Here is a 12,144-nt window from a genome sequence, read left to right as displayed (position 1 = left end):
TGTACTTCCTTTGATTGGGTATTAGTTGCGTTTGCTATTTAATCAGAATTGTAAAATTGAGAAAAGAAAGTCATTGATAGTGAAGCAAGTGACAGGTACCTTGTGGGACTGACATTTCATTCACTGCAAGGGATCTATTGAGTCCTCTGGGAACTGGAGAATACGGTTAATGTCCTTCTGGATTTTATCCTTTAGTGCTTTATGAGACGAGAGTACAAATTAACGATTCAGACTCTGAAGGAGAGAGAAAAGGAGCTGGTACTCTTGTTTACAAACCTGAACACCCAGGACATACTGCCCACGCCACCCAAAGGCCTGAGCGGAAGAGCGCTAATTGTTGGGCGGTCCAGCAAGGGTTGTGCCTCTCCCATCCTTCTCCAGGTCGGGCTCATGGCTAAGCTGTCACTCACTCTGCCAGCCTGGCTTAGGCAGGAGCAGACAACAACTCCGCGGGCGATAATTGGGAACTGCACCTGAGGCTTTATTGAAACCCAATTGGGTGCTGGCTCTCAGCGGGGAGCCGCGGCACGAGACGCGGTTCCCAGGATGTCCAGTAGGTGTCGCTGCCCTGCGGTCGGGGACCGTGGGGGGGTGTGGTGTTGGCCCTACCTGGGGTTTCCTCCGCGCGCCTCACCTGGGCTCGCGCCCCTCGCGGCCAGCGCCGCATCGGGAAGTTGTGTCACTGTCGTGCAGCAGTCACCTCCACCCGGAGAGCTCCCGCTGCTGCGCTGCTCGCCCTGCCCTCTGCCTTTAACCTTCTACCGAGGGGGCGGGGTCCGACGGTGCTCTGGGGAAGGCGGGAGAGCTGGCGCCCAAGGTATGTTCTTCCACAAGGGCTGCGCGGGGGAGAGGACTGTGTCCGAGCAGTCGGGAGAGCAGGCTGACGAGAAGATGCCACTGTCGCTACCACCTCAAGGAGATCCCAGGGAGTCCAGCCCGTCCAAGGCCCCCAAGAAGCACGCCACTTTCCACATCTGGCGCTCCAAAAAGAAGCAGCAGCCTCCTCGGTCTGACTGTGGAGTGTTTGTTCCACACCCGCCTCCGGCGCCGATCGGCGAGGCCAGGTAAGTTCCTCGCTGAAGCCCTCCAGTCTTCTCTCCTTCCCTCACCTGGTCCTGCTGTACTCTTGGGTTCTCTTCACCGCCAGTTTCTACTACCCCGGCTCAGAACATGAGAAAGCCCGGGGTCGGCTTCACCCTCCAGAAGTGTAAACCGGTCCGGGCAGCGCAATCCTGACTGCTGCCAGTGATCTGTTCCCCGGCAGCTTCTAGATCAGACCAAGCACCGGAGAGAAGAACTTGTGCCCACCCATGTGGTCTTTATTTAGACTGGCCAAGATCTTATGCAAAAGTGTTCATTTCAACCTGCTAGGGAGAAAGGGGTATGACCACAATGAATGATGCTAGGAATCATACCGCGGGGATTAGGTCATATTTTTTTAAATAATCATACCTTTATTGTAAAGATTTACATTCTAGAGATTTTATGCTTCCATTATCCTCACAAGATCTGAATAAAGAAGGAAGTGACAGGGATAGTTACCCATTTTTTTTTTTTGGTAGATGAAGAAACTGAGATTGAAGGGTAAATGACTGGTCCCCATTAGAGTCCCTGACAAAACTAGGGGGCATCTAATTATACTAAGTGTGATTACTATTGTGCTTTTTAATTATTACTTTGATTTTCTGGTAGTTTTATTCTATATGTATAACTTGCCAGTTGTACCAGAATTGATGGTTTGGTTGAAAATATTCAATTATTTTCATGATTTGGAGGTATACATTTCTTCTTCTTTTTATAAAAAATATATTTTTCGTTGTAGATGGACACAATACCTTTCATTAATTAATTAATTTATGTGATGCTGAGTTTGGAACCCAGTGCCTCACACATGCCAGGCAAGCGCTCTAACACTGAGCCACAACCCCAGCCCCAGGTGTACATTTCTTTTTTGTGTTGTTGTGCTGCTGAAAATCAAACCCAAGTGGAGTCTCAAGAATGCTAGGCAAGTGCTCTACCAATGAGCTACATAAATCCTCAGCTCAGGAGGTATAAAATATTTTTAGTGCTGGATGTTTAGCCATACCCAGTGAACCCTGTAGGTGTTTAAAAAATACATCTTATGAACAATGAGTGTGAGAATAAATTTGCTTGCACAAAATGGGCATTTTAGACATGTTTTTCTTTTATTCCTTAAAAAGTATTAATTGTGCAGTCTATTTTCATTCATTTAATAAAATTTTTATTGAGAATCTTAGCTAAATGGTGGGATATTAAAAAAAAAACTAGGTGGCACCAGTCTGTAAACAAACAAACAAAAAACAAAACAAAACAACAACAAAAAGAACAAAAACCCAAACCCAGCTACTTGGAAAGCTGAGGCAGGAAGACAGAAGTTTAAGGCCAGCCTGGGCAAAATAGCCAGACCCCGATCTCTTAACAAACAAGCAAACAAACATCCCGGTACCCGTGGTGCTCACCTGTAATCCCAGTGACCAGCTTGAGACAGAAGGATTGCAAGTTCCAGGCCAGCCTGGACAACTTTGTGTGACCCTCAGCAATTTAGGGGGGCCCTGTCTCAAAACAAAGAATAAAAATAAAAAAGGTTAGGGTTGTAGCTCAGTGGTAAAGTATCCTTGGGTTTAATCCCCACTACCAAATAAAGAAGAAAAAGAAGACAATAAGGATTCTTAGTCATCAAAAAATTCTTACTCTCATATGGAGACCAAAAAGTAAACAGTGGCTAAATGCTATGCCAGATGACAGTGCAGAAGGGTTCCAGGGAGGTTTCCTGGGAGATTGGGTGAAGAGGCTTAACTGGAAAAGGGGAGGAGCAAGGAGTCCCAGGTAGAGGCTGCACTGTGTGCATCACCAACACTCACAGGAGGTCCATACTTGGGAAGAACCACCAGTGGCTCAGGGCCATCTGAATGGGAGAGGGGTGCTAAAAGAGAAGACACTTGATATTTTCTCATATGAAATCATACACAGTGACAATCAGTTGTACTAAACACACTTTTTATCTATTCAAATGCTTACTGTGCCTTGTTATGGATTGAAATTTCTAACAAAATATGCAACTTAATAATGTGGTACTCAAGCTTGAAGTACTTTTCCTATTACATCAGTAAATATTTTAAGGACTTTCATGGCAGTTTCTCTTACCTGATCTAATCTCAGCATTTCCTATCTATCAAAATATAATAATACACAGCTCTAGATAATTTATTCAAATGCAAAAATGTTTTAGAGTAAAACCAAAAATAGAAACTTTTGCTTCTCTTTTTGATTTCTTGTATGTATTTTGGTTCAGTCTTGAATCACTTCATTCTTTCCTTCAAAACTATGATGAATTTTGCACTAATAAGTGTTATAAAAACTAAACATACTGGTCTGTCTTGGGGGTTTTCTAGTTATATCACCTTTACAGATATCTCGTACTTCTGAGAAAGTGTACCTGGTTGTAACCTGAAGAGAGTGGTTACAGCTCACTTAGGTTTTTGCTCAATCTTTGGCCAGTGTGGCCTTCTTGAACCCTGTTCATTCATCTGTCCAGGACTTGTAGATCCAGATGGAATATGCAGCACTCACTGTGACCTTTTTCTCTATTTGAGGAGGGGACAGCCAGGTGGCCACAATTATTTGCTGAGCATATATGATTTCTATTGCAAATTTTTAGGTAAAACAAAAATGAATTCATGTCCTGGCTGTGTGACTTAGGCAAGTTACTTTTCCTCTCTGAATATTGGTTTCTGTCTTTGTAAAATAAAGACAATAGACATCACACTGACTCTGTGGGGCTCTTGTGAATATGAAATGGAGAATTTGATGTTAGTCAATGTTAAAGTTTTATTGCATTTCTGGGCACAAAGTAAAACTCAATATAGTTGTCCTTTGGTATCTATGGGGGATTTGTTCCAGAACCCCAGTGGATACTAGAATCCAAAGATGTTTGAGTCCCTTATATAAGATGATGTAGTAATTGCAATATAATCTGCTTACATCTTCTGGTATACTTTAAATCATCTCTAGGTAACTTATAGTACCCAATACAATGTAAATTGTTGTTATGCTCTATTATTTAGGGAATAATGACAAGGAAAAAGGTCTATACATATTCAAACAAACAAACAAACAGTTATTTTAAATGAATAAAAAGAGGTTTGTTTAACTCACGATTTTTTTTTCCCAATTATTTCCTATCCATGATTGGTTGAATCCATAAATGTAGAGGGAAAGCTGTATATCGGGGAAAACCCCCCAAAACCCTCCAGCATATGTACTTCTTTTCTGCGACCTGTTGAAATGTTGCTTCCTTTGTATTTTCTCTATTTAAGGCACCCTGTGTTCCCTGTTTTATTTTGATTAGAAATGAGCTCTCAGGGCTGGAGATGTGACTCCGTGATGAAGCACTTTCCTAACATAGGAAGGCCCTGGTTTATCTCCCAAACACTGGGGGTGGAGGGGGAGGACTTAACTAAGTCTTTTTTTTTTTTGGTACACTGGTGATTGAACTCAGGAGAATTCTGCTTCTCAGCTACATCTCCAGCCCTTTCTTTTACATTTTATTTTGAGATACTCTCACTAATTTGCCAAGACTGGCCTTGAACTTGCAATCCTCTTGCCTCAGCGTCCTGAGTAGCTGGGATTACAGGCCTGTGCCACTGAGCTCAGTTAGATAAGTCTGTTTTTGTTTTATCTAATGTTAAACTGATTAACACTGAGTTATTTCTCATATGCCAAAGGCAACAGTTATAATTTTAGGTTTATTTTATTTCACCACTGATAAATGAGAAATTTTGATTTAGCTTTATCACTAGCCATGATCTGGAGGAGTTATTTTATTGCTTTACCTTCAGTTTCATGCTCTGTGACCTCTAAATGTTAATTGTGTGTGTGTGTGTGTGTGTGTGTGTGTGTGTGTGTGTTTGTGTGTAGTTGTTGTTTTGTTTTGTCTTGGTGGGGATTGAACCCAGGTTCTTGCATGACAGGCAAAGGAGGTAAGCCATTTACCACTGACCTCCACCCCCAGACCAGTGTCTGCCATTTGAATTTTTTTTTTAACCTCTGTAAGCCTTGGCTTCTTCACCTGTAGGATGGAAGTAATCATACTTCTTCTACAGAGATCTATGAAATTGGGTATTCTACATGTAAAGCACCCAGCACTGGACCTGGCAGGTGATTGATAGAGAGTCCCTTATATTGTAAAATATAGACAATAGACAACACACTGACTCTGTGGGGCTCTTGTGAATATGAAATGGAGAATTTGATGTTCAAATGCAAAAACGTTTTAGAATAAAACCAAAAACAGAAGCTTTTTAGAAAAGGTGGTGGTTGGTAGCAGGAGTGATAGTGGCAGTTTGTAAGGAGAGTAGCTTTGATAAGTGCATCATTACTTTGTAAATGAAGTCAAACTTCAGAAGCCTGAAAGGTGTAACCAGCTCTGCTAAATTTTGAAGTACCTTTGAGTATATGGATGCCTGTGTTAGTCTATATGAGGGAGGCCTTTCATGCATTTAGTGACTTAAAAGTCTTACTATGTGGGCATGCTCTATATGTGTAATATGAATTGTAATGCATTCTGCTGTCATATATAACAAATTAAAATGGAAAAAAGAATAATAAAGTTGAATTCTACTTCTAAAAACAAAAGGACCGCTTAAGCAATAAAATGATGTTTATTCTCTTGGTGTTCAGCTAACCAAAAAAATATTACGTATTTAATATAATTAAATATGTTATATATATATATATATATATATATATATATATATATATATAAATTAGAACAACGAAGACAAACTTTATTCTTGAAATTTTAAAAGGAACCTCTCCTGAGACTGGGGTTATGGCTCAGCAGTAGAGTGCTCGCCTTGCATGTGTAAGGGTTCGATCCTTAGCATCACATATAAATAGATAAATAAAATAAAGTTATTGTGTCCAACTTCAACTACAAAAAATAAATATTAAAAAAAGGAACCTCTCCTGAGATGATTTTGGAATCATCATTTTAGGATGGAATAATTCTTTGCCTCTTGTCTCTGTCATTATACCAATATATCCATTCTCTTTTTCTGCATTTGAATCATTCTATTTAGTCCATGAATGAGTGATGATAAACCCTTTTGTCATAAACCCTTTTGGAGACCCTTAGAACTTTGATTTTTTTTTTTCCTTTACTGGAGATCTAACCCAGGGCCTCCCAAATTCTAGGCAGGTGTTCTACCACTGAGCTACAAGCCCAGCCCGTCTTTTTTTGACTTTTGATTATAAATCTAATTTGTAAGCTGAGAGAGTGAATTTCTGACTTATTTGTCCCTGAACAATTTGATGTAACAAATATATTAGATCATTTTTAGATCCTAATATTCATTTGAAATACCTATTTTCTCAAGGCAGGGTCACTCACACCTATAATCCTAGTTACTTGGTGAGGTTTAGGCTAGAGGATCATGAATTTGAGCCCAGCCTGGGCAACAGAGCAAATCTCTTTCTTAAAAAAAAAAAAAAAAGGAGGGCTGGGGATGTGGCTCAAGTGGTAGCGCGCTCGCCTGGCATGCGTGCGGCCCGGGTTCGATCCTCAGCACCACATACCAACAAAGATGTTGTGTCCGCCGAGAACTAAAAAATAAATATAAAAAAAAAAAAAAAAAAGGAAAGAAAGTAAAGAAAAATGACCATCTTTCTATGAAGATTAAAGACACATATCTATCTTAAAGTTTAAGTTCACCCAATGAGTCATTTATATTTCAGAAATGTCTATGCAGAGGAAAAGTGATCTATTTTTTCAAAAAGCTTTATCTGGTCAAAAGGAGAAGATCATTTGAAGCTTGAATTGTATAATTTTTCTGTCTACCTTGAAAAACTTTATCAAGTAATCATTTAGTCTCCATTTCATATTGAATTTATTGCATAGAAGACTTAGAGATCCTATTTATAAAAAGCAATATAATCTTATCTTTAGAAACGCTTTGCTAGGATTAGTGATGAGTTTTTCTATGGCATAAATTCCCATTGGGATTTTTTTTTCCTTTCTTTTGATGCTGAGATTGAACCTAGGGTCTCATGCATGCTAAGCACGGGCTATACCACTGAACAACACCCTAGCCCCTGTATCTTATTGAAAGGTGAATTGAATTTTAAAGAGACTTTTTTTATATAGTTATGAACACTAACCACTTATTATGTATCAAACACTGGAAAATAGAACAATGAAATTAAAGGTGATCCCTGCTTCTAAAATTGTAGTTTAATGGAGGGTGGGGTGTGTGGATGAAAATAAATAAAGGAGCATAGGATGCTCCTTCTATTTGGAAATAGAAGAGTTAACTCGATGCACAAAGGAGGATTATCTTGAAGAAGCAGAATTGTTTTTCTATCATGGAGACATTTTATTCATATTGAATAATTAATGAGAAATTTTATTCTCTGATATAGAAATCATCAAAGACTCTAAATCTTCTTGAGGTTATAATCATCTTAAACTATATTCAACTCCAGGCCAAAAGAAAAACTATGGAAACTTCTTTTCATAGTGGCGTTTAAAACAGAATCATGTATTCAGGATTATGCATACATAATTTTCTCCAGTTCCTTAAAACATCTAGAGCCTGTGATTATATTTTCTCAACTCTTCTTTCACATTTTGGAAACTAGAAATAAAGATTGGACTTGAAATGTGGAAAACTGCTTCTTAAAAGTTGGCTGTAATTATAGGTGAACACAATATTGATACTAGAATTATAGACTGGAAATGAATGATTCTTGGCATTCTTTAGATGGATCTGTGGATCCAGAAAGGATTATTCTTTAGGTTACAAGGCTAAAATGTTGTCTCCTCCTTCTTTTGTCAAAATGATTCTGGAATTGCTGACAAGGAAAGTCCAGCATTACCTATGCTTTTTAGCAAGATGTTCTTCCTTAAAAGCAACCTGTCACAGGAAGGGGCATAACTCAGTGGTAGAGCAAGTGCTTAGCATATGCAAGCACCTGGATTCCGTACTTATGAACTACCTATATAGTCATATCAAATTGCCTGGCACATCAACACATGTCTTTTCATACACTCAGTTTAGAGAAATAAATTCTGGGCTTTTACCCAGAGGACATTGAAGTGTGAATTCAAAATCCCAAAGTAGATTTTCAAGGTAAAGTGTGTGTGACTGTCACACTTGAGAGTTGGCAAGAAAGTCCAATCAATTGTATATGAGTCTTACCAGTCCATTTGTGACTCCCTCCATATAGAGCTGTGCTGGCTAACCAAAATACCTCATCCAAATGCTGTAAGGATTCAGATTTATTATAAGTCCTCACTCTAAATGGTGAGTACCTGCCTAGTATTGTCTTTCCAGCACTGTGCATCTCTGGGATTGGGCTGGTCAGTGGAAGTGAAACAACGACAGAGACTCCTTAAGACTAGGGGATCATTCTGATAAGTTACCAGGAATCTCCAAGACCATGCAAGTGAAGCAAAGAATCCAAAGTCCTTTCATAGATCCCCCAACATCTCTCACCACCAAGTTACAGCCAAGTCCATTTTGAATGTATAGCTAAGGCAGAAAAATGAAAAACAGAATTAATAAGGGCCTTCTGTTTCTTACTTTTCCATAAATGATGAGTGAAAGTAAGTTAGTGTTAAGCTTGGCAAAATATTTTGGAGCAAAGGAAGTTGGCAGCTGTTGATGCTTATTATGGTTGCGCGCCATGTCAAGCCAGTGACCCTAACTGAGCCTCAGTCATCAAGCAACAGGGTTATGGTATCCCAGAGGCAATATTTATAGTTCAAGTAAGAGATTTGACCAACAGTTATGTAAAAACACCAAATGTAATACTCCTTTAATTTTTTCAAATTAGTTAATAAACTAGCATAAAGCTCCTGGTAGTCCTTTGAAATTCTTTAGCTGAGTAGGTCTTTATTTTGCAATTGAGGTGCAGAGTCAAAATAATATGCATTTATATAAGATAAGAAAATAGAGGAAGCATTTGATTTATAAAAACTACCTCAAGCCATGTCTTTGGAAACGTTGCTTTTCATCAAGATTTGATTGATAGAAGTAGTTTAATATACACTGTGTGTATCAGGCATTATTCTAAGCACTTTATAAATATTAATTCAGTACATTCATAACATCCCTGAGAAGTAGGTATTATCATTATCCCATTTTGGACCTAAAATGAGGCACAAAATGATATAATAGTTTGATCAAATAGGGGTCTTGGGTCCTTGTGGTTAATCACCACAAGTTAATTACTGTAGTTAATGCTGCTTCGTTTATTTTCCCATAGTGAGGAGATTTAGGCTCTGGAGCTTCCAAGCAGAAATTCAAATATATATATAGGAAATCAAGTTAATATTTAGTGCTAGATAATTTGTATGTTAAGTAGTGGAGAGAAAAATATATAATTTCCAAGACATATGAGTATGATAAAAATCCTAGAAGAAAAAGAGATCCTAAAGTGGAAATTCAAAAGTGCATGTTATAAATGGGAATATCATGTCTAGATCTGGGGCTTCTGCCTTAGTTGTCAGGAAACAGCATATTAAGAGGTGGGCCTAGTTTGTACCATCTTTCTTCTTGGAGTCAGACACAGGCAGTAGAATGCAAGGTGGTCCTTTAAATTTCCAGTTGCTGCTTGGTTTAGGTAGGGAAATCAGAATTTCTCAAGTTGAGCTCAATGCGGCAGCACATGCTTGCCTGTAAACTTGGGAGACGGAGGCAAGAGGGGTCTTAGGTTCAAAGCCAGCCTGTAAAACATAGTGAGACCCTGTCTCAAAAAATAAATAAATCGTAGATAAATAGATAAAAAATGAAAAAGGGCTGGGAGATGTAGCTCAGTGATACAATCCCAGTACCATTAAAAAAGAAAAAACCTTGCTGGGTATGGTGGTACATGCTTATAATCCCAGCAGCTCCAGAGGCTGAGGCAGTAAGATCATGAGTTCAAAGCCAGCCTCAGCAATTTAGTGGAGTCCTAAGCAACTTAGCAAGAGTTGTGAGCTAATCATCAGCCAGAACCCTATCTCTAAATAAAATATTTAAAAAAAGGGCTGGGGATGTGGCTCAGTGAGTTCAATCTCTGGCAAAAAAAAAAAAAAAAAAAAAAAAAGAAGTTCTCAAGTTGCTTTAAGAGTTGATGCAGAAAGCTGCTCCTGGCTGATTTAGATTCTCTCCCCTGTTTATCCTTGAGGATTCCCTAGCAATGGTTGAACTTACAGTTCAAGGATTAGAATTGCTATTGATGTTTATTCCACTTGATACATAAATAAACCCACACTCTAATTTTGTGGATGAGAAAACTGGAGTTCACAGAAGGTAATGCAGATAGAGCAAGCAGGCTAAAATTCAGGTTTCTGATTTCTGTTCATCTGTTCTCCTAAGTTCTCTTGGATTAAAGTCTATACCTTCACTCCTGGCCTATATCAGCTTTTACTCACCTAACCTTTTGATGACTGTGCTCTGGAATTCTTCCCCTAGTTCCATAACCAACAACTGTGAGACCCATCCCTAGTTTGAGTTACTAATTATGTAGCTGATGTCTACACTATATTCTGGTTACTGACATACTGGATACTTTCAGAGTTTCTGCTATAATTATTACTTTACCCACTGCCTAAATAAATAAACCAAAATAACTTAATTCATGTTTTACAACAAATATAAACCTTGAACAAGCCATATTGTAAAGCAATAAAATGCCACTTAAAATTATGGAGCCTGTCTATATTATACCATATTGTATGCAAGAGCTCCCTTTATGGGGCTTGTAGTGATGGCAGTGCTGTGACATGTAATATATTTTATTTATGATTTGTCATTCAAATGTTTTCATAATACTGATGAATTCATAAATATCCCATGAAAGCACAGCTTGACTACTTTTGCATCTGCTATTAGAAGATTGGATAGATGAAGCAACTGTTGACATTCATGTTGAAATACAGCGTCTCCTTTATCTGTGCGTCATGTACAAACCAAGGAGCTGACACATTTCAAGCCCGTGCACTGAAGGCTCACCCATGCCGTGCCAGCCATTCTTGGCTCTACAGCCTTACAAATATTGGCTTGATTCCCCACTATTTAGCTCCCGTGAACGAAGTGGTGGTTATTATCTGTAAAACAAGAAAATATAGTTACTGCAAGGGTGGGGTCACAAAACTATTCTTTTAGTACTGGCTATTCAAAACAAGTTTTTAGATTTAATTATTGATCAGGAATCCTTCATTGGACTATACTTTGGATTGAAACAAGAGCAATCTATATTCCTGTGTGTCCATAAACATGTTTAAACAAGCTAGTCTAAAACAAGATTTGATATATATTTTTTTTAAGATAAAACAAAGCGTGACAGAATGTCTGGCATTTTCTCAAAGTTTCAACTTCTACTACTTGGCATTCTGATTGTCCTAATCTCCTCATAAAAAGTTCATTGTGAGCCCTTAATTTTGCCCTTCCCTCTTATTTCACTTCTATTAAAAACTTTCTTAAATACATACACACATTTATATACATACATATAATGTGTGTGTATGTGTATATATATATATATATATATATATATATATATATATATATATATATATATATCTCCATCCATAAGGGGACAACCAGTCCTAGATGTATCTGGCAGTTGTTGAAGATGCAGACAGGATGTGTCTCTTTTCTCTTCATGTATTTTTTTTTTCCTACAAGAGAAGCTCCTCAGGAATTTATGCCTCACTTCTTGCTTACACAGAGTTCCTGGTTGCCTTTCTCTGTGTGTAAGCATCCCTTGGCTACAATTCCATTAATTTACAAAGTCTGCAGAAGTTAAACAAAAAGGAACACAAATTTATATCCTAAGGCCATTCAATAACTGATCAACAAAGACCAAAAGTGATGGTCAGTTGGATTTGGTTATGTTTACATAAGGTTAATGGAAGAAGAAAGTTCTTTTCAGCCACATGATCCCCAATCTCAATCAAATTTAAAAAATATAAGGAAATTTAATTGAAAATAAATTGGACAAGGAGCATGTCAATTATTGAGTACTTATTATATGACAGTTGCTCTTATATTCAGTGTATCTCATTTAATCTTCAAAATTGTTCTGCAAAATGTATTGTCTTACCTCCACATTTATAATCAAGACAACAGAACCTGA

At 38.2% G+C, this 12,144-nt stretch overlaps 1 protein-coding gene across 1 annotated transcript in view; it reads left to right on the top strand.

Moving 5' to 3' along the window:
* Positions 1–891: 891 nt before the first annotated feature.
* Crybg1 (crystallin beta-gamma domain containing 1) overlaps positions 892–12,144 on the top strand; it is a 183,531-nt gene continuing 172,278 nt past the window's right edge. The window contains exon 1 of the mRNA XM_026389643.2: positions 892–1,064. Coding sequence (XP_026245428.2) covers positions 892–1,064 — 173 coding nt within the window. The remainder of the gene's footprint in view (positions 1,065–12,144) is intronic.

Source organism: Urocitellus parryii, chromosome 8 (genome assembly GCF_045843805.1).
Source record: "Urocitellus parryii isolate mUroPar1 chromosome 8, mUroPar1.hap1, whole genome shotgun sequence".
Lineage (NCBI taxonomy): Eukaryota > Metazoa > Chordata > Mammalia > Rodentia > Sciuridae > Urocitellus > Urocitellus parryii.
The sequence above is the reverse complement of the archived record's forward strand: the minus strand, read 5'-3'. Positions and strand labels throughout refer to the sequence as shown.